Below are 23,801 nucleotides of genomic sequence, written 5' to 3'. Positions count from 1 at the left end.
GGAGGTTTCACTGGTTTTAAAAATGATGAAGTTAAACAGCTGTGTCCAATTGACTTCTGTCACAATCTAAACTGATAACAATCACTTGTAAACTAATATAAGCGAGTCCCCCATTTTGCACGATTTAAATAGATTTTAGCTAAATTGGCCAGGCTTCTATCCTGAGCTCATGCTGAGAGCAGAAAAAGACCACTTTGATCAGTCAGTCTACATTGCAGCTAGTGCACATTTGTTCCTTACTGCGCATTTTACCTTTGTGTTGTCCCATCCAGTGTCAAATGTGCCAAATGATAGGATTTTCACTGCTTTTCCTGGGGAATAATTTCATAGTCTGATACATCACACTGTCAGGAAATGTGCTTGCATTCACCCAAATTTTCATTTTCTTCATTTCATGCCATTACTCCTTGTAAACACATTTTATTATGCTACAGAGTTGCTGCTTCTCCCTAATTTTCCCACCATCTGTTTATTTTACAAGCGGTTATCCTGTCTCCCACTTGGCTGAGCTATAAGTCTCAATTTTTTATCATAAATCATTGCCTCCAGTCTCCTAATCATTTTTATTACTCTTCATTGCATCACTAACACAATTTGTCAATAACGTTCTACTAATTCAGTTACCTGGAATTAATATTTCAGGTAGTCACAAAAGAGCCATATATAGAAGACCCATGATATCTCTGTTCATTGTTGTGTGATGACTTTATATAAAGTTTAAAATTGCATTGGTTTCTTAAGCAACTATTAGTGCTACAAACTCCTCTGATTTCTTAATATCAGCCATCTCTGAAGTATTGTTGCTTTCCAGGTTTCTTTTTCCCATTGAATAACTGTACTTGGAACTATATACCCAGATATATTGGTTCACATCTTTTCCTGCTGAAATACTTTTTAGTTATTTTTATGCCCCTGATTGTAATCTCTCGTCCATGCATCATTTATCTGAGCTGATGAAGAAGCTCTTTGGGATGACATATCTATGTGTTCTGAAAATTCCTGTATGCATGTATTAGACTATGTTACTTTTGTAATCTGATTAAAATTAAGTTTAATATATTTTTTTAATAATTTCAAAGCAAAAAGCCAAGAAAGAATCTATTGCAATTCAATTCAAGATGAAATCCTTAGAGTATCATTATAATCACATTTTAAAAAAAATGTTTTTCCTTTCAACTTTAGCTATTTAGGGTAGGGGTTCATTTAAAGGGCCTAGGACAGTAGGACTCCAATCTTCACAGGCTTCTTAGAACTACTGCCATACCCATACATAGAAGGAAGCAAACAAAAATGTAAACTGACTTATGAGCCTGATCTTCGAGAACCTGCGACTTTCAATTTCACAATGAGTTTGAGTTCTCTGTTCTTTTGAGAATTAGGCGCGCTCGCTCGCTCTCTCTCTCTCTCTCTCTCTCTCTCTCTCTCTCTCTCTCTCGCGTGTGTGTGTGTGTGTGTGTGTGCGCGCGCACCAAGAGAGAGAGAAAGTGAAGTTGACTATACACAAAGTGCTGTCAAATGTGCAAAGGAAAAAAAATATTTTCTTAAAATCCTCTGTTATAGTAATTGTAGGTGTTACTTGTAACAATACCAGGAAAAATGTTTTTCAGACAATAATGTGGTTTTTAAGTTTATTGTGATTCTAAGTCAAAGCAAGATTTCAGATTTTCAGATGAATCATTGTACCCATCAAAATATAAAATGATTATATCTTGGGTACCATAGTATTAATCATAGAAATACCTTTGTTTTGGGGCACCGTCAATCTGCTCTCTGATAAAATTTGTCAAGGCTCTCACACACTGCCAGAATTCTGATGGAAACTGTTTCCAGGCATGTATTCAATCATATGGAGCATTTTCTTTCTTGTACGAAATGTTCCATATATATGGGGATATTGCAAGTTGCACTGTAACAGTTACGATATATTCTTGTTTCCATCATTGTCTTTTGTTTTATGAAAAAAAATTGCAACTCAGAAAACAGGAAGTTCTGCAGGGGGTGTCTGTTTTGTTTTTGATTTTGGTATTTTGATTTGATTTTATATAAATCATGGAGGAAATCTTTTCACCTGTATTTAAAGCAAAATTCTGGTTAAAATATACTTCATCTGTTTAGAATGCTTTCTTATGTAGCTCAGATAGCTATAGTTTTTAAAAATCAATTTGGGAAGAAATAAATCCATATGAAATCAATTAATATTTGGTGTCAATGGGGAAATATTTAGTGTCTGAGACAGTAAGAGGAGAACTGAAATGCTTTAAAAAATAAGTTTTGTACACATCCCCTATTAGTTAGACAAACAGAGTAGAACATATTAAATTAGTAGAATCAAATAAAATACCAAAATTGACCAGATCAATGATGAATAACCATATTTGAAATAAACAAAACAAAAACGAGCAATGTTAATTTAATTAATTTTAGCTAATAGGAAAAAGCATGAACAATAACACCTCCTTTCACCCAAAATGAAATACGCAAATAAATAAATACATTAAAAATCTGAATTCTGTGGGGATATTACACTTAAAGAGTAAATAAGAAAGTAGTTTCTTAGATGTCATTTGGCACCTTTGTCTCTGCTTCTTCCCGGTCACTGTGTTTGTTTAAATGTACAGGCAGTCCCTGGGTTACGTACAAGATAGGGACTGTAGGTTTGTTCTTAAGTTGAATCTGTATGTAAGTCGGAACTGGCGTCCAGATTCAGCCGCTGCTGAAACTGACCGCCAGTTCTGACTTACGTACAGAATCAACTTAAGAACCCCAGGCATCCCCAAGTCAGCTGCTTCTGTGACTGATCAGCAGCTGATTCCAGGAAACCCGGGGCAGAGCAACTCTGCCTCCGGCTTCCTGTAGTCAGCGCTGGTCAATTTCAGCAGACGCTGACTTGGGGACGCCTGGGGCAGAGCAGCTGGGGTGCTGCTGGGTTGCTCCAGTAGCGCCGCTCCTTGGCTGAAACTGACCAGCAGCGGCTGAATCAGGACACCTGGGGCAGAGCAGCTGGGGTGCTGCCGGGTTGGTCCAGTAGCGCCCAGAGCGGCGCTGCGGGACCAACCGGCAGCGCCCCAGCTGCTGTGCCACAGGCGTCTGGAGAAAAGCCTAGTCTGCTGGGGGGGGGGCATACTAGCTGCGTCCCCCCCCCATCCCAGCAGACCAGGAAGACGCGGGTGGCGGACCGAGACGCACCGCGGTCCCGCCACCTGGGTCCTCCGCGGCTTTGCTCCCAGTCTCCCTGGTCTGCCAGGGAGACGGGGAGCAAAGCCGCGGAGGACGCCAGCAGCGGGACAGCCGCGGGGCATCTGGGCTGTCCCACTGCCGGCTTCCCCAAGGCTTTGCAAAGCCTCGGGGAAACCGGCAGCGGAGCCCCCCCGCGGCTTTGCTCTTCGTCTTCCTGGTGTGCAGACCAGGGAGACGCGGAGAAAGCCCCCGAGTACACGGGCGGCAGGACCGCGAGGTCCCGCAGTCCGTGTCCTCCGGGGAGCCCCGTTCGTAACTGCGGATCCGACATAAGTCGGATCCACGTAAGTCAGGGACTGCCTGTAATGATCTAACAAAATGACTAGTTTTCTTAAAATGCCTGCCATTAGCTAAGACAAGGTACCTACAGGGGAGCCAACAACCACCACAGCCCTGCCATCAAGGTGTGTGGGGGTGTGTCTTCTTCCCTGGAATGGGTAGGGCCTTGGTTGGAAGGGGGGAGCCAGCCCTTTGCACTGCCCAGGCCACAATGCGGCCTCTTCCCCCTCCCCCCAGCCCTCAGTGTCACCTGGAGCATGCAGGGCAGTGATCTTGCCTCCCAGGCAGCTGTAAGAACTTCCTGGAGTGTTGTGTTGGGCTGCAGCAGCAATTCAAAGCCAGTGTGGTAGTGGTGGCTGCCAGGGGCAATTGCCCCTTTTGTCTCCCTCTCCCCCCCCCCCCCCCACCTCTGTCAGTGGGCCTGGGTGCCTAATTTAAGTTGTACTCTTGCGTTCTATCTTGCCGTTTTAATGGTGTAATAGTTTCCATTGATATTATTTTTCCTGCAGCTTGGAGAGTCTATAGTTGAAATTGCCAGCAACATAATGTTGGTAGATGACCATGTGTTATGGATGGCGCAGAATGAAAACAAAGCCTGCACCAGGATTGTGCAGTGTGTAGCACACATTACAAATCAGACATTGATCAGCAATACTCAGGTTATATCAAAGGTATGTAGTAAAATTAAAAAGGTGTTTGCTGGGGTTCGATTGAAAGCACGGGCATTTTTCTACAGGTTTTTGCATTAGCATTTTATGGAAGACAGGAAAAGAGCACAAATACAAGAGCTTATCAAACATTACTGATAGGATCCTTATCTGACATTTATCTATGTAGTAGAGTGGATTGTTTTGTTTGTGGCATGTTCTTCCAATGTGGCATTACTTTTCACTTTAGTTTATCCATCCTTGTTGGTACTTGGTTTCTTTTCAGAAGGCTTAAACTGGGTCAATCAACATTTCCAGTAAGAAGATAAGACAACATGCTCCGTTATTGCCTACAGCTTTTGATACAACTGTCAGAAAGTATTCTAGGTATTAATAGCTTAAACCGGTGAGAGAGGCCTAGCTGAAAAGGTGCATCTTGTTGCTCTTGCTAAAGGTAGCAGCTACTTTTGTGTTTAAGGTTATTTGTAAGGGGAGCCAATTGCAGATGTATAGATCTGCTACCAAGAATGCTCAGCTTCCCGCTCACCCTTGGGACACTGATCATTATTTTGCCAATTTTTCAACATTTAAATGGTAGAAACTGACCAAAATCAGAAACTTAAATCCAAAATCTTTATAATGTTAAACTAAATATTTAGAGTTATTGGGTGTGTGGAAAAAGAAAAAGAAAAAAACAAAAACAACTTGTACAATGTTGCATATTTAGGTCAGTTATTTACAGCATTCATTTGGAAATATTGTTTGAAAGCAAATTCATTGTTAATTTTAGTCACAGAACAATGCATATTTGCAAATACACGTATACACAGACAAAGTGACATTGATATTCTCCCTATATCTTTAGTCTCTTCAACAGCACAACTTAGGTAATGTGGGTGGCTCCTAGAGCATGGACTGTAGCCTGAGCCTGAACATCTGCACTGCAGTTGAACAGCCTTTTAATCCAGACCCTGTGAGCCCAAGTCAGCTGGCACGGGCCAGCTGTGGGTTTTTATTTGCAGTAGACACATCCTTGGAGAAGAATAACCTAGAAGAGCCTGTCTTTTTTTCACTTGCAGATTATACTTAGTGGGGAACTGATTTGTCTGGTTTTAATGGGTAAAAAAGCTATTCATTTTAAAAGAATCACTTTCTATGTCAGTTTTTATGTATGACTTTGCAATGCATATAGACAGTAAACCGCCTTCCTAGAGCTGACTTTTTATATAATAGCTAAGGGGATGCTCTATTTGTATAAACCTCTGGTTTATTTTAAATGTCAGGTTCCATAGGTCATTTTTCTTGTCACTGCTTCAGGAGGATGTTGACATTCCTATCCAAAGTAATTCTGTATCCCTAACCTATTATTAGCTGTGCTCTATCTTTATTCTTCTTACAGTTTTCAGTCGGAGATTTAGTGCAGTCGACTGCAGCTTGTAAATATACAGATCTGTGGACTTTCTTGTGTAGTCTCATGCAATACTAAACAACTTCTGTTCCTTTTGGAGGCCAACCAGCATGCAATTATCCAGTTAACTAGCTCACAGAAATTGCATTAGTTTCTTTAAACAGAGTGTGGCTGCACAGAGCTTGAAGTGGCCACCTGTTTTAAATATAATTTTTGAAAAATGAAGTCTCCTACTAAATCTGTCAATTGCATGATGAGAGCCTGGCCATTTTCTTTCTAAGTTTGTTGAAAAATTCCTTAAATGGCAATGACTTTTTGGGAAAGACAGGACTGTTTGGTTTTTTTTTAAATCACATGCACAATGGGATGCTGTGGTGGGGCATCTGCCCTGCATTGGCCCTTTAAGTGTTAAATTCAGCCCTGGGAGTGGGCTGAGGCTGTGGAGCAAGCAGCTAAAGCAGATAGCAGGCAATTACATCCCCCCTGAAGGCTGTATAAATAAAGGCTCCTGGAGGAAAGGAGAATAGCCACTTTTGCTCCAGCTGTGGAGCAGGAGGGACCTGACTGATAAAGAAGCTAGAGGCTTCCTGAGAGAGAGCAGTGCTGGGGAAAGGAAGACAAGGCTGGGGAAGCTCTGGCTTGACCTCACTCCCAGGCTGCAGGGCCTAAGGCAATGCCTAAGAGTATTAGGGCTGCAGGGAGGCAGCCAGTGCAGAAGAAGGCAGCAGGTCTACACCCCTTGCCAATGATGAGTGGTCATTTCAGATTGCAGTTTGCCCCTGAGGTAAGGGGCTAGACAACAACGGGCAGTGGGTCACTGAGGTAAGGTGGGTATAGCAGTTTGGGGGGAGGTTCCCTGAGGGGCAGGACCTCTGAGTGTGGGGGCACTGCAGCAGGGCAGTACGTGAGGAGGGGTGCTACAGTCTGGAAGGGACGTGGGTCTCAATGTAAGGTGGCAGAACCCTTAACACAAACAGGTAACAGAAGGTGAGACACCAACTGGAAGGGGGTGCTTCAGGGCTGAATTGAGCTAGTTCCCAAGTGGCCATCAGGAGGTGGTATGGCACTGAGTCTTGCCCTGTGAAAGATGAGTACAGGCAGTCCCCGAGTTACGCGGATCCGACTTATGTCGGATCTGCACTTACGAACGGGATTTTCTCGCCCCGGAGCTCGCAGGCAGCAGGACCGCCCAGAGCGCAGCGGTCCCGCCACCTCGACCTCCGGGGCGAAAAAAGCTGCTCCGGGTGCCCCTGGTCTGCTGGGGACTGTCTCCAGCAGACCAGGGACACCCGGAGCAAAGCCGGGGAGGCGGAGGGGTCCCACGCCTCTGAGGCTTTGCCAGAGCAAAGCCTCAGAGGTGCGGGACTCCGCCGCCACTGCCGCTTAGCTCCCGGTGCCTCTGGTCTTCTGGGGACCGTCTCCAGCAGAGCAGGGACACCTGGAGCAAAGCCGGGAGGCGGAGGGGTCCCACGCCTCTCAGGCTTTGCCAGAGCAAAGCCTCAGAGGCGCGGCACCCCGCCGCCGCTGCGGCTTTGCTCCCCGTGTCCCTGGTCTGCTGGGGGGAGGGGCACAGCTAGTGGCCCCCCCCAGCAGACCAGGGAGACGTGGAGCAAAGCCCCCGGGCCTGTGGTAGAGCAGGTGGAGAGCTGCTGGTTGGTTCCGCAGCACTGCTCCTTGGCACTACTGGACCAACCCGGCAGCACCCCAGCTGCTCTGCCCCAGGAGTCCTGATTCAGCCGCTGCTGATCAGTTTCAGCAGCGGCTGAATCAGGACACCTGGGGCAGAGCAGCTGGGGTGCTGCTGGGTTGGTCCAGTAGCGCCGAGGAGCGGCGGCGCTACTGGACCAACCCAGTAGCACCCCAGCTGCTCTGCCCCAGGCGTCCCCAAGTCAGCCGCTGCTGAAACTGACCAGTGGCTGACTACAGGAAGCCTCTGCCCCGGGCTTCCTGGAATCAGCTGCTGATCAGTTTCAGCAGCAGCTGACTTGGGGATGCCTGGGGTTCTTAAGTTGAATCTGTATGTAAGTCAGAACTTGCGTCCAGATTCAGCCGCTGTTGAAACTGATCAGTTTCAGCAGTGGCTGAATCTGGACGCCAGTTCCGGCTTACATACAGATTCAACTTAAGAACAAACCTACAGTCCCTATCTTGTACATTTCCCGGGGACTGCCTGTAATCGCAAAGACAAGCAAACCACTGTGTTGTAATATAAGGCACTAAATCAGCTGTAGTTCCTCATGCCTCCCTCAGCATGGAGTGATGTATACAAAATAGTGTTCTGTATATTAGGAATGACCTGTTGCATCTTCTCAAATGTATAAACCCCAGACATCTGTATCTCATGTATAATAATGTATTTAAAGTAGGAAATTCTCTATGCTTTTAAACTAATATTACCATGCATTGTGAAAGAGAAACTCTTCTTCTGTATGTCAAATAAGCAAGTAAAAATAAATTACTAAGAATACAACATTTTTCTGTTAGAACACAAACAAATGCAAAAGCTACTATTTTTTGCTTTTACTGTGCCAATGTGTGATACACAGAGATTAAACCGGCATCATATGAGTGTATATGTAATTTACTGAGTAACCTGTGATTTTCCTTTGTATCTGTCTGTCTAATTTATGGTAACTGTATAGCTCTCAAAACCAAATGATCCTGCCTAGCTATACCTAGGGAGTGACCTTATTGTCAACCATTTGCCATGAAATAACATGTTCTGTGTTTAGGGTCCTATCAAATTCATGATCCATTTGCGGGTTTTAAATGTCATGATTTTAACTATTAAATCTGAAATTTCATGGTGTTGTAAACGTAGGGATCCTGACCCTAACAGGCGTTGTAGAGGAAAGAGGGTTGCAAGGTGATTGTAGTGGGGTTACAGTACTCCTAGCCTTACTTCTGCACTGCTGTTGGTGGCAGCGCTGCCTTCAGAGCTGGGCAGCTGGGAGAAGCTGGGCAGCTGGCCACTAGCTGGGAACACAGCTCTGAAGGCAGAGCCACTGCCAAAGCATAAAAGTAAGGATGGCCTCATGTGATAATGGTGCTGGTGGAAGATTGCCTTCAGAGATGGGCACTTGGCCAACCGTTGCCACTTTCCAGGTGCCCAGCTCTGAAAGACACAAAAGAAACAAAAGAGGGGCAATACTGAAAGCCCCTATTGTTCTCTTTTGGGTCAGGATCCTAAATTTGAGAAATGCTGGTCTCTCCCCGTGAAATCTGTATAGTATAGCATAAAAGTGCACTAACAACCAGATTTCACAGTCCATGATACGTTTTTATGGCCATGTGTCATGGTCTGCGCCTTCCCTCAGATCTCTGGGTGTCATCATCGGGGGTTGAGGCAGCTGTCTCCACCCCCTCAATTCCGCAAGACCCCCTCCCTTCACCGTGACCCAATTTATGACGTCTCTTAGTCCCTTCCTTCCCCGGGCTCCTAGTGTTCCTTATGTCCAGGAATACCCGGCGCCTGCCCAACCCGGGCCTTGTTTGCCTAGGTGGTGGACGGAGGGGAGGGGGACCTGGGCCCATCCTCGCTACAGGTCCCGATCCAGAACCCTAAGGACAGGGACACGATTCCCTGCCTGGTTGGTGAGGCTGCAACCGTAATTCATCAACCCTAGAGCGACCTCCTGGCTCTGTCGCTCAGTCCTGGGTCACTTCCTCTCTTCCGCCATGTCCTGTCTCTGCGTCTGCCCCTCCAGCTGTCAGGAGTCACCTCTGGCGAAGCCAGCTCCTCCACTGGGCACCGCAGCTGCGCGTTCCTGGCTCCGGGCTCTTCTTGGCTCCCCCGTCCACGCTTTTAGCTTTCACCTCCCTGCCTTCCTTCTCCGCCCCTCTGGCTTCCTCCTCCCTCCTTTGGGGCCTCTCTACGCTTTCTTTATACCCTGCGCCAGCCTCCGACATCCCGTCATGCCGGCCCCCGGTGCCAGCTGTGACATCATCCCATGCCTTGGGCCATCTGCGTGAAGTGGCCCCGGAGCAGGCAGCACAGGTCCAGCGTGCAGCTACATTCTCCCCGCATAGAGCTGCCTCGGGGCTGGCCGTAGTGCGGGGCTCGGGATCCATGGCGGAGGCGGCGCCGGCAGGCTACACAGCCCTGTCACACCATGAATTTGATAGGGCCCTATCTATGATAATGTTTCAGCCTTTTAGGAAATGCACAAAATAATATTAAAATCTTCCATATATTTTTTCTCATCTTTCTCTAAATAATCCCACTGAAACTGTCAGAGCATTAATTTTGAATTAGGTTCTCCTTTTATAGCCTTAGTCTTCATGCCTTTTGGCATAGTCCTGAGCTGCAAACCCAAGGAGCCATTTTTGCTATCTTCTTAAGCATTTCCCTGCCTGCTTGTACATGCATGGACACCAAATTATTTTCTATATTTTAGCACTTTGAAACAAGAAAATTCGTTGGCAGCTTCCCATAAAATTCTTCCCGTTCTCACTGTAACATGCTACAATTGTGGGAATGGAGTACAGGGTGAAAAGTTGTTTCACATCTATTTTTGCCCATGATATAGCTAGTTCTGCAGACTTACTTTGGACACCTTTCCATGTCACGTACCTGTCTGTTGTTCTGTGCTTGGCATGAATCTTTCAGAACTGCATGGAATTTGCAAGAATACATTTTAAAGTGTAGGGAATATGTTTTGCAGGGCACTTTATTTATATGGGTTACTTGAGAGTAGGTCACACTCACAGGTGTTGCTAGGCACCTGATGGTTTTAACATAAAAGGAGATCCCGAGTACCCCAGTTTTGGTGATGTTTAGTTGGGGAAACCCTTTCCACCCCGTTGCTGCTGTCCCTTGCTCATAAAGAGCATACAGTGGCGGTACTTCCACCTGGCTGGCCCTGTACACACTTAATGGTGTGCCTTGGGAGCCTCCCAGAATAAAATTATTCCAGCAATAATCTGGATCTAGCTCCAGAACAACAATTACAAATCATAAATAGTATACATCTAATAGATTACAGTAGAATGAACAACCTTTACTTAACTTAAAGAAACAGAGTTTAACAGATTAACAGTGAATAACATTAATAAACCACACAGAAATAATAGGAATGTATCTATCTGGCAATTGCACTGCTACCATTTATCCCACTCCAGAGTGTACACTCCTCTGGACTCACAGTACCATACAATTGCTTGCATGGGTGCGCTTGAAGATTCTGCAGCTAGAGTGGATGATTCTAGTCTCCTTCTGTGTGCTGGGTGCAGAGTAGTCCTTCTGAGCCACAGGCACAAAGCAATCTGCTAGATCCCAGTCCCAAAGGCTCTCAGTCCCAGTCTGTAGCTGCAGCATAACAGCTACTGGACTGGATAAGTCTCCTTCACAGCAGCCTGGCTCCTTTTCTTCCCCAAAAAAACAAACAAACCATGCAGAGCCTCCAGACTGCTGAGCCTTACTCCACATAGAGAGACCCACACACCAACTAACAATTCCTTCCTGGTTTCCTCAAGGACTCATGGGAATTGTAGTCTCTGGGGCTAGATTGCAGCACACAGGATCCTCCCAGAAAATAAACAGAGGCACCTTTAGTAAGGGGACTCCATATACAAATGGTGGTGTTCATTATTGTAAAATAATTTATTTCTAGTTAGATAATTTCATTTATGCTAGCTCAGATATGTTCATGATGGAAGTTATCTCAGGATATGTCTGCACTGCAGAGTTGTTGTGTTTTTTTGAAAAACAGACTTTTTTTCAAAAAAAAACAAACCCCTTCACTTATGTCCATACTGCAATCGCGTTCTTTTGAAAAAAAGTTAAAAGAACAGAGGGGTTTTTCTGAAATTCGTAAGCCTCTTTCTAGAGGAAGAAGCCTTTTTGGAAAAAGGCATGTGTGGAAGAGGAAGTTTGAGGAAGAGGGAGTTATTTCGAAAGAAGAGGAAAGAGGAAAAAGCACAGGTTCCGTGGTGGCCACTCTGTCCATAGTAATCACAGCTTAAATGAGAGAGAGCATCCATTCAGCGTAGACGCTATCTTTAGAAAAAGTGTATCGCTTTTTTGATGTACTTTTGCTGTGAAGATGCTCTTTTTCAGAAGAAGTTTTTTTGGAAGATCTCTTCTGGAAAAGCTTCTTCCGAAAGAAGCCTGCAGTCTAGACATAACCTCATTGAGATAGGGAACCGAGAAAGGTCTGAGGCACAGGGGCACATAAGAACCCACAGAGGTTGAACCTGCATTTTTTGGTGACTTGTGCTAGTGAAACTTGTGTATAGCATGGAAATCTATATGTGCAGGGTGCATGAAATTATTCAGGAAAGTCTGGTTTCAATTGTAAAGTTTTCCTGCATGCCTGTTCCAACTATTAGATTATTCAAAACAAATCAATGGAATTTTTTTTTATAATGGGTAAAAAATTCTGCTTCCTATGTACTAAAAAGGTACAAACATTTTTACTCAAACTTAAAAAATCTGGAAGGTTGATTTTCAAAAATTAGCAACAACTGAAAACAAAAGTTTAGAATAGAAATATTATGAAACCTTGACTGTAATGGAAGCTGCAGCCATAATTAGCCAGCAGCACTAGAGGCTAAATATAGTGTTGGAGTCTGCAGCACTTGTGGCTGACAGGAATTTATGGCACTTCATAGCTTTGTTTTGAGCACATACAGATAAACCAGCCGTTGAAGGGTTATTAGGAGACACCCCTCTAGCTTATTCCCAAAGCCAGGCAATTGAAATTGGCAAGGCAGGACCTGCAGACAGCAAAGCCCCATATTTCCTCCCCACCTCACAATGAGATTTTAATGTGTTGGCCCCAAGCCTACAACCTCCTGAGTAGAGTGCTGATCAGAAAAATGCTGACAAACCTTTCTTTTTTGGAGTTCGCCAGGTCATATAAATCAAACCCATTTGTGGGAATAGTTGGATTTTTCACAAACTTCCAATAGATCCCAGCCAATGTTTCTGGGCTCACAGTTCCACTTCAGCCCACCAGGCAAGTTGAAGGGAAACGAGGAGCCTGAAAGAACGTACTAGATTGGCTGCTTTGGAGCTGAGGGCTCTGGAGGACCCTCAAAAACAGGGACATAGTAGGCTGAAATTGACATAATTCTGGTCAGTTTCATTGCTGGGCTTGCTAGCAACAGAAGTGTTACTTACCAGACTCTTGTTAACATTACAAAAGGGTCTAGTTAGTTCACTTTGCTGCTCAGTGGTGGGCAGCCATGAATCTGACAAGAATCATATCAACTTCAGTCTATAGCTGCTATGGTTGCCTGGTGTCCTCAGATCCACTGCAGTACACTAGGTGGACTGAGTGAGGGATCCTGATGAATATATTTCCCTTCAGAAATACCACATTTCAGGGCTTCCAAAATAAAATGCTGTGATACAACAATTCAGCAAAAATGGCTTTTCATTCCAATTAGGACAGAAAATATTTTCAAAATCTCAAACATTTTCCTGTGACAGTTTCCCAACCAGCTCTAAACCTGAGTCTCATGTTTGCTTGTTTGTTTTTTCCCCAGCCAGGTAGAAAGTACTTTCCTTTAGTGTCAATACACATGAAAATCTTCTGAAAAATATTTTTTCCTAAGAACTGGCACCATGCTCCAAATTTGCTGTGGTTTGATTGACAGTTTCACCCCCTCTAATCAATACTAAGTGGAGTTGAGTTTTATTGTGGAACACATCTGCCTGAGGTGTTGAGCAGTTTCGTAGAATGCTCAGAGCCTAATATACTCTGGAGGAATTCCTTCCTTTTCTAAATCAAGGGGCAAAACTTCCCTGATAACTCCATCCCCCCAAATGAAAAAAGATCCATTAAATGTATAATGTGCCACATGCACCTTTGTTACTCTACAAATAATAATCAAAACTGTGTTCTTCTTGCATCAAATATAGCTGATTAACAAAAACCCAGGAATAGAGAATTTGCTATTCATTTGAGCGGTTCTACTGTTAAAACTACCCTATCATCATTAATTACTACTTCAAATAATGAAAGATGAAACACTGTCTCTCTAGGACTAGCTTCATTAACACAATCAATTTCTTCCTTATATAGAATCTGCTTCTGTAACTTCCACTCCAATTTCTTTCATGAAGTGGGTTTTACCCACAAAAGCTTATGCCCTAATAAATCTGTTAGGGTATGTCTACACTGCGCAGCTGTTTTGGGATACCAGAGGTATCCCAAAATAGCTACCCTGCATCTTATTAAGCCGCCTATTATTTTAAAATATTTTTCAAAATAATGGACATGCTATTTCAGCATCCCTGTAACCCTTGTTCCACGAGGGTTAAGGGATGTCTCGAAATAGTGGTTATTTCAAAATTTGGTGTTGTGTAGACATGCCAACTTTTAAAAAAAAAAGCTATTTCAAAATAGAATTGAAATGAGATACGCAATTTGTGTAGAGCAAATTGTGAATCTTATTTTGAGTTTAGGGTGCTGTGTAGACACACCCCTTCATCTCCAAGAGCACGTCTACACTACAAAATTATTTTGAAATAATAACTCCTGAAATAACTATTTTGAAATAGCATGTTCACACCACAGGAAAGCCTCAAAATTAATATGAGGTGGGCTTCTTTAGGATATATCTACACAGCAGTGTTATTTCAGGATAACATTTTGACATTATGTTGAAATAATGTTGAGCTGGAGGACTGCTTACTCCAACTCCTGTAACCCTCATTGTATGAGGGTTAGGGTTAGGGAAGTCAAGGGAAGAGTGCTTTATCTCAAAATAGCTGCTGTGTAGACAGTGCCAAAATTTTGAATAAGCAATTTCGACTTAAACTACGCAATTAGTGTAGTTTAAGTTGTGAAGTTTATTTTGAGTTTGGATATGCTGTGTAGATATGCCTTTAATGTTGACATGCTACCTCGATTTAGAGCCTCAGGAAGTGCTGGGAAGTAATTACTTTAAATTACTTTAGGAAGTAGTTATTTCAAAATAGCAGTAATGGAGTGTCCACACTACCAGTGTTTCAAAATAAGCATTATTCCTCATGGAAAGCAGGAGATTTAAAAATAAGCAGTTCCTTAATTTAAAATAACGGGTTTGGTAGTATGGATGCTCTGTTTGTTGTTTCGGAATAAGGGGAGTTACTTTGAAATAAATCCCTAGTGTACACCAGGGCTAAGGTGCCACAGAACTCCTTGTTGTATTCTCTAGGGCATGTCCACACAGCAGAGCTAAAGCCAAAATAAGCTATGCTACTTGAGCTACATCAATTGCTTCGCTTAAGTCTAAATAGCTTATTTCGGCTTTTGGCGCTGTCTACACAGCAGGAAGTCCGAGTTGAAGCATTCTTCCTCTGACTTCCTTTATTCCTCATAAAATGAGGGTTACAGGAGTTAAAATAAGAAGTCCTCCAGTTTAACATTATTTCAACATTATATTGAAATAACTGCTTGCTGTGTAGATGTGGACTGTGTTATTTTGGAATCATGTCAGTTATTCCTAAATAACACTGCTATGTAGACATAGCCGAGGACTGGTAAAGATTGTGTTCTTTCATTGACTGCACTCAGCAAATATGAGCCCACTAATAATAAGCCCTGTATGACTTCAGAGCTAGATAGACCTATGGAAATTGTAGAATGCATATGTACCCATTTTGGTTATGTGAACCAGAATATGGAAAGAGTAAAAGCAGCTCTTGTCTGAGAGAAAAGTTGCACCACAGATAATATTTTCCCTAATTTCCAGTCCGGTGTCTAAATGGCCATGATGTCCTCCTACTGCTGTGCAGCAAATTGTGCACATGCTTTCATAGGGGAAGTATCTTAAACTTTCCTTAGTTCTCTGTAATTGTTTCCTATGTGAGAAACATAAGGACAGTCAATAGTAACTTCTTTAGAAACCATTCAACTTCCAAATGAAACAGAAAGTCTCTCTCTCTCTCTCTTTCCTTAGCTCTATTATTATATACATTCAAAATTTTATACGTCAGATTTAATATGTATGGTTTAATATGTTTTCATATTTTCTACAGTAGGTATTTTACTAAAATGAGATTGCATCAGCCAGTCAGCGTGGGTGGGGGTTGACTTCAGAGTTACTGATCAATAACTGATGCCATAGGAGAATCTCCTGCCATTAGGTCCTGATGTAGAAGCAGTAACTAAGAAAAGCAGGCATGGCAAGAAAAGTGCCCTCCTGCAATTTCTGCTGCCAGAGAAGTCCTTTGTGGACTTCTGGAGCCTGTGTAATTTAGAGCAATGTCCAGACTGCTCTGTTACTACTTTGGGCTTGACTGGGGCCTGGTGGATTAATAATCAGGAAGGGTCAAAGGTGCCAGTTGCCAAACAGCCAGGCATGAAGATCTGGGCTCATTTATATTATCGGTGTTGGGAGAAGCTGACCAAGCCCTTGGATGCTATTTCACATATTTATTTCTATTAATAGTATTATTTTTCTTGCATTTACACTGCTATAAATCAGGATTAACTCCACTGATGTTGGTAACTACGTTATTGTCAAGTGGTGTAAGAAGAGAAAGGAGCACCAGGTCTTTTGTACATTAATGTGATTCTATCATTATTATACACATCATAAAGGTGCAAGCAAAATCACTGTACCACTGTAGAATTCATTTTCTTTGATCAGTTTCACTGAGTTATTTTTTACGTGTGTGGATATCTACAAAATAGTGTTTTCAAAATGCATATTTTTTACTGTGGATTCCCTTTCAAGTATGTTAACAACATACCAGTTTCTCAATGTGTTTTGGCAGGTTTCCCTTAATATTGCTCTGGAGGCCTTTATGATCAAGCCATCTAGCTTCCTAGGAATGACTTGCACTGCCTTCCAGAAAATAGCTGAAAATTCAGTCAGGTCACTCACCTATGATGTGGGGAGCTGGGAAGCAGACTATCATCCAGACCAATATTTGAATTTTAAGTGCAACGCCGGCAATCTCAGTGGTTCTTTGATGAATTTTTCTACCAAAGTAAGTGGTATAAACAGTTGTGTACAATTGACTCATAGATGTTTTCATTTGTAGCTTGTGTTGAAAGCAGATTACTACTTTTATCATGGCAGGACTCCTATTAAATAATTACATGAGCTTTTAATCTTATACATTGATTAATAGGAGAAAAAATTGTGGCTTGTTACTGACCTTAAACACTGAATGTTTTACAGTGTTTTGCAGTGCGTACAGCGCTATTATGAATGTTTCCATGCATGATATGAAAATGCAACATATAAACAGAAATCCGTATACATCAAAAGCTTTGTTATCCAGCACTCATGAGGAATAGAGGTTGCCGGTTAACTGAATATGCCAGAAACTCGTGCTTATTACTCTACCCCTGACTGCTCCCCAGAGAAAACTGCAGAAACCAATCTCCACCTCCTTGGGAATGCCCGGTGACCTTTACCCTTCCCCCAAGCCACAGAACTGTCCTATACAACAGGCAGACAAGAGGGCCAGCTGCCTCAGAGACCTCCAGCAGATCCAGCTCCTGACAGCTCGAGGAAGGTTGAGAGGGAAGAAGGTGCCTGATGATGATGGCAGCTGGCAGTGTCAGTTGTCAATAGACCCACAATGGTCGGAGGCGGAACAGTAGGAGTCAGGCATGCATGTGCCTGAAGACTCAGAGGTAAAGTGGCTGGGGGCAATGCCACTTAAACAAGTTTTCTGGATATTCAAGTGCCAGATAACAAAGCTTTTACTGTACGTGTTTAAGAGATTTGTGCCTCTGTCGGTGAGCCCATTTGTTCAGGAATTCCTTCTAAACAGTAAGAGCTAGGACCACCAAATTTGATATGCAGCTTCCTCGTCTCCTAACTTAAAGTAAGATTGGGGATTGGTTGTGCCAGGATAACCAAAAGCACTGGGAAGGGAACTGTTTTCCACAACATGGAAAGGGTGGGGCTGTTCAGAAGGATGCAGATTTGCAGGGGAGAGGTATCCTGCAGAGTGTCCACAGGGGGCAAATGTACCACCAAAGGAGTGGTCTACAGAGCTGGGGCTTTGCCATCTTTCCTGCCAGCATACCAGTAAGTGGTTTCCCAGCCCCAAACTACCCCCCTCCTCTCCCTCCCAGCCCTTGACTGCAGTGCAAGAGGAGGGGGAGAGAAAAGACCTTTGGTGGCCAGGGAGGGGCTGGGGGAGGAGAAAAGGCCCCTGACAGCCAAGAGGGTATCTGGAGGAGAGAAAAGGAATGTGCCAGATAGGAAGCCCCTCATGCCGCATCCCTCCTTTACCCCCTCACTCTTGCATTTCCCATATCTCCAAAGCCCTACCCTGACTCCTGCAACCCCCACAGCAATAGCCCCCTGCCTCAAAGGGTTCAGGCAATGCCGGGTAAGTCTTCTAGTGAGTGTATATTTTTCAGTCTATGTACAAGCCTGAAAAGTTCTACATGTGACCAGTCCCATAGAAGTCAATGGTGAGTTAAGCTTGCATGGACAGTGACATTTTCAGAAAAATTGTCTTTACTTCCACTAAATTGTTTTACACTTTTTAATCTGCAAAACTTGGTATAAAAGAAGAGCATTACCTTAGAGTTTTGGAACAGTATGAGAAAAACAATAATAAATCTCTTAATAGAATACAGTATTATTATTCAATAACGAAGTGGAACAATTACATTTTTATCTAGCTAGAAATGGAAATTTTGCATTTGGTTGAGCATGTTATTAAATGTAAGTGTACTAGGATTGAATTTTAGTTATCCTTCAACAGCATATTGTTTCCATGGACTTATTCCTTGAGATGCTGGATAATGATACTTTTCTGGATAATGCTACAGGCTTCCTAAACTCTGAGAGTGTACTTTGATTGTAGTTATTTTCCCAGTGCTGTCTTTTGAACCTCTGTATAACTTGGATAATGACAATTATGTGCTGGAAGGAAATCTCTGAAGAATCTTGTAAAAATTTTGACCCCAAATTGAAGGAAAGAAAGGGTATTTTTCCTCCCTTTGATAGGTTAGCAGTACCCTGGGACGGATGAATACCATCTGTACGTAGGATGATTTATAAAGATGCTTCTGAAGAGCAACAGTGTTACACTTGGAATGCACAAAATTGAACCTAATGTCAGGGATTACATTAAAAAGAAAATGAGAAAAATCTCTAGGGACTGATATCCTTGCACCTTCCTACCAAACTATCTATCTATGTATCAATCGGTATAGACATATACGCGCACGCACACACACACACACACACACACACACACACACACACCAAACTTCACAACTGAGCACAGCTGAGCACTGTGTGCAAGAGAGATAGATACAGACTGTCTAACTCAAGCAGAAGTTGTGAGCTTCATGCAGAGTTTACTGGAAAGGGTCTTTGGCCAATCTTATGCAGGAGGTCAGACAAAATTATTATAAAATCGTAGCCCTAAAAAAAATCTGTGCCTAATGTTGTGCCAAATCTGTGTATGTGCTTTGTATATTTTTCAGGAATAGAGTATAAACATTTCCAGTTAATGCAGTTCACAGAAGTGTATTTGCCAAGTTATGATGTCTTCTTCTTTGATTATAATTAAACATTTTTGTTTGTCAGAAAGCAAATAGATTTCCCAGCCTCTCATCCCTCACGTCTGTAAGCACATACAAGCCAGGCACACAGGATTTCTCACAGGCTAAGGCAGAACATTCTGGTTGTAGACCTTTTATAAAAAAGTTGGCTGTGCATCAGTGCATAAAGGGGTCATTATAATCTTTTCTTACATATTTGCCATGTTTATTGAAAACATCCAAGTCAGAGTTTCCATCCAAAATTGGGTTTCCATATCTAGTTTCAGTGGGCAAAAATACATTTTAAACTGCAGGTGCAATGGAATATTTCATATAAACTCTATTTAGAACCCCATTGTTCTGTAATTATAACCGAATGTAAGGTTTTATCAGGAATGAAGGTTTTATCAGGAATGTACTGCTCCATTTGATACCAAACTAAGGCTTCCAAATCTAGCAAGTCTTCCTTAAAAGGAAATCATCAAGTTATTTTTCATAACTTTATAATTCATTTTTCTTTTCACTTTGTTTATAATAAGTCCTTGAAAATGAAACCATTTCCTTACACAGTTCTCCTGTCCAACACATGTGAAAAGTATTTTTCACATGAGTGCTGAGCTGCTGGAATCAATCATTTATTTTTAGAAGAAAAGAGAACTGAAGCATTTGTTTTATAAAAATGGTAGAGACTCTATAAACAGATATAAAAATAACAAAGTAGGTTAAATCTTGGCCCTGTTAAATTTCACAGCCTCTTAAAATATGCAAATGTAAGTTTAAAGCTTATAGCTAGGCATGAGTCAAGAATTTCTTAACTGGATGTTTGTGTATTATATTCAGACTAAAAATGACCTTTGTACAGTAAGTAAGGTTAAATGATGTTTTCCATTCTAACCCGTGTTTTCAGTCACTAATAACTTTTTAGAAACAGTCACATTTTTGGTGGAAATGTTCCAAACTCAGTCACTTCTCAAAAATGAACTCATTAAGAAAGACTATAGGAAAATTGGAGGAGATACTTCTTTTTATTATAAAAAAAATTATAGCAATGTTTAAAAAAATCAATTCAAAACCAATCTAATGATACATGTAAAATGGCTGAGTCTTAACATGGCATGGAAATAACTCTCATTGAAGAGAGAGTGCCTATAAAATATTCTAGTGTGCATTGGTTTTGATTTGACCAAGTTATAAGCCTTTTGAAAAGTATAAATTGATTATATGCAGTGCATGGTATAAAGAGTACACTTATAAAGGTTGGGGATGATGCAAAACTGGGAGGGATTAAAAGTGCTTTGGAAGATAGAATTATAATTCAGAATGATATGGACAAAATGGAGAAATGGTCTGAAGGTAAATAGGATACAGTTCAATAAGGACAAATGTAAACTATTCTACTTAAGAAAGAATAATCAATTGTACATGTACAAAATAGGAATTCACTGCCTAAGGAGTACTGCAGAAACAGATCTAAGAGTCATAGTGGATCACACATTAATATGAGCGTAAAAAAGCAAACATCGTTCTGAGATGTTTTAACAGAAGTAAGCAAGACACAAGAAATAATTCTTCACTTCTACTCTATGCTGATTAGGCCTCAACTGGAATACTGTGTCCAGTTCTGGGCATTACATTTCAGGAAAAATGTGGAGAATATTGAAAAAGTCCAGAGAAGATGAACAAAAATTATTAAAGGTCTAGAAAATATGAATTGGGATTAGTCTGGAAAAGAGTAGACTGCGAAGGGTCATTATAACAGTTTTCAAGCACCGAAAAGGGTATTTACAAGTAAGAAGGTGAAAAATTATTCTTCTTAATATCTGATGGTAGGATAAGAAGCAATGGGTTTAAATTGTAGCACGGCAGATGTAAGTTGGATGTTAGGAAAATCTTCTTAACTGTCAGGGTGGTTAAGCACTGGAATAAATTGGCTAGGGAGGTTGTAGAATCTCCATCTTTGGAGATTTTTAAGAGCAGGTTAGACTAACATCTGTCAGGATTCTCTGGAGAATATTTAGTCCTACAGGGGACTAGACTTGGTGGCCTCACGAAGTTCATTCTAGTCCTATGATTCCATAGGAGTAATGCTAAATTGGTAAAGTATATAGAAAAATAGGGTTTGAGTCATCATAAGGACATAACATAGGAACATAAGAACGGCCATACTGGGTCAGACCAACAGTCCATCCAGCCCAGTATCCTGTCTGCTGATGGTGGCCAATACCAGATGCCCCAAAGGGAGGGAACACAACATGTAATCCTCATGTGATCCATCCCCTGTCACTCACCTCCAGAGAAACAGAGGCTAGGGGTCCCATCTTACCCATCCTAACTAATAGCCATTGATGGACCTAACCTCATAATCATAGCTAACTTAGCTGCATAGTGAAGAGCATACTAAAATGTATGCAGTATGAGCATAGGGACTAGCCCTTGTAGAAAAGTTCTCTGCCCCCATCATGCTGCCATGTGAAAACGTGTGTAATTTTAGTAGTACTATTGACTTTTTGTCAGGAAAGTTTGAGTGCTTAAGTGTTTACAGACTCAGGAACCACACATGTAGAATTAGAAAGATCTGGATATTCAAACACATGAACAGTTTTTAATGACATCAGGTTTCCAAAGGATAAAGAGCATTATGCTGTACAAGGTTTCATTGTTCTTTTTTTCCCCCTCTAATCTCTCCTACATATTTTGGTTTGACATCTCAAGAGGTTATTGCAGAATCACATTTTTTCCTGATCTTTTATTGGTTTATTTATACATTACGTAGTAATATCTTAACATAGCTGTAACAGAACATTGAACAGAGATTAAATCCATATTTTTATTTAGTAATATCAGTAAAATGAAAAAGAAAATTCATCAGAGAAAATGAACATTGAAAGCAAGTAATACAAAAATGCATACATCTCTTCATAAAATTTAGTAAAAATACTATTTTAGTCAAAGAGATCTGTGTGGCCTAAGGGCACTCATGCACGGATGCTTTTATATGGCTAAGAGCTGGGATAAAGCTGACATGAAGCACAGGGTTTGAACAGATGCACTCTTTACAGGAGGATCTGTTCATGGGGATATCCTACATCCTAGGAAAGGGGAAAGGATAGACGTTGATGAAGTACAGGTAGGAAATGAAGAGAAACATCAAACGAGAGTCCATTCAATTACATCACACAAAGGCAGACAACAAAATGTTGACAAACATTATAAGCACTTGTATAAATTTTAGAAATCTAAATACTAAGATGGATGAACTTGAATGCTTGGTATTAAATATTTATATAAATAGGCATTTAAGAAACTCAGTGAAGCGATGGTAATCAATGAGGTAAGATAATACCAAGGAACATATATATAGGCATGAGTAAGTAGGTCATGCTAGTATGAGCATGGCATTGTATGTGAATGAAAGCAGAGAGACTAATATAATAAAAAATTTAAATGACTCAAATAGTTCCATAGGATTTCTGTGGATAGAAATTCTAGCCTTAAATATTGAATGTAGCAGGAGGAACAGTCCCCAACCATCTGACTAACATGGTGACAGTGATTGTGAAATGCTCAGGGAGATTAGAGAGGCTACAAAACCAGACAATGCAGCCATAATGGGGGATTTCAGCTATCCCGTGTTGGCTGAGTACATGTCATCTCAGGATGGGACACAGAAATAAACTTTCTGGACACCATTAACCAGGGGCGACAGGTGAAGAGGGACACCAGGAGCACTGGTTAGGTGATCACCACCCTCAGGGAAGGGCCAGGACAACCCCCTCCACTCCAGGAGCTAAGATCTGCAGTGTATGGGGAGGAAGCAATTTTCAGTTCTGTGCTCTGTGGAGTAGAGGGAGGACCTATGGCAAGGGGTGGGGAGGAGGTGCATAGGGTGCTAAGTTATTGCCTAGAGGGCCCCTGTGGAAGAATGCAACAGGTGCACCTCTACATTCTTCCTTCCCCCACAGACCTGTGTGCCTCTCCTCACACCTGCTCCACCCCCTCATAGCTCCTGCTCTGCCCTCTCCTCTTCCCCTCTACCCCTGCTCTACTTCCACTTACCTCTTCCTCAACCCCTTCCCCCACAAGCAAAGCAGCCTGTGGGACCAGCAAGGCAGGGGATCCAGTGCTGACAGCAGGCATCTGACGCCTCTGCACTCACTGGCAGCAGCAGAGGAAATGGAACTATGTGGTCCCAGATTGCCCTGCTCCCCCAGCCATGTCGCTCCACTTTCTGCCAGTGAGTGTGGGGGTGGTCCCTCCCCTGAGTAGTTTACTGGGAAAGCAGAGCAAGCTGGGGCTGTGTTGCTTTACTGCTGGTGCTGGCCCAAGGCAACCTCACCGTCCCTCCCCCACCCCAAACATCCAGAGACCCTTGCCCACTGTCTGCTGGCTGACCCTTTCACCCTCCCTTCCCCTGGCATTTGGAGCACATGGCCCATCATGCCTCCCACATGGTTCCCCTGTCATTAAAGGCTGTTTCTTGGAGCACCTATTCTTGTAACCCACAAATGGAGAGGTAGTTCTTGATTTGGTCCTAAGTAGTGCACAGAATCTTGTCCAACAGGTCAATATAGCTGAACTACTCAGTTATAGCAACCATAATGTAATTAAATTTAACATAATTAAATAACAAAGAAACACACCATACTAGCATTTAAATTTAGGAAGGGAAACTACACATAAATGAGGAAGCTAATGAAACAGAACTTAAAAGGAAGTGCCACACAAGTGAAATGGCTGCAAGCTGCTTGGAAACTATTTAAAAACACTGTACCA

At 42.4% G+C, this 23,801-nt stretch overlaps 1 protein-coding gene across 5 annotated transcripts in view; it reads left to right on the top strand.

Moving 5' to 3' along the window:
* ADGRA1 (adhesion G protein-coupled receptor A1) overlaps positions 1-23,801 on the top strand; it is a 486,698-nt gene that overhangs the window by 264,976 nt on the left and 197,921 nt on the right. For 4 of the 5 annotated variants that reach the window (XM_075935215.2, XM_075935212.2, XM_075935211.2 and 1 more), the window contains 2 exons: positions 4,026-4,187; positions 16,283-16,498. In XM_075935215.2, coding sequence (XP_075791330.1) covers positions 4,026-4,187; positions 16,283-16,498 — 378 coding nt within the window. The remainder of the gene's footprint in view (positions 1-4,025; positions 4,188-16,282; positions 16,499-23,801) is intronic. The other variant, XM_075935213.2, reaches the window with a different exon arrangement.

Source organism: Pelodiscus sinensis, chromosome 8, assembly GCF_052426305.1.
Source record: "Pelodiscus sinensis isolate ZL-2025 chromosome 8, ASM5242630v1, whole genome shotgun sequence".
Lineage (NCBI taxonomy): Eukaryota > Metazoa > Chordata > Testudines > Trionychidae > Pelodiscus > Pelodiscus sinensis.
This window is presented reverse-complemented; position numbering and strand designations above follow the sequence as displayed.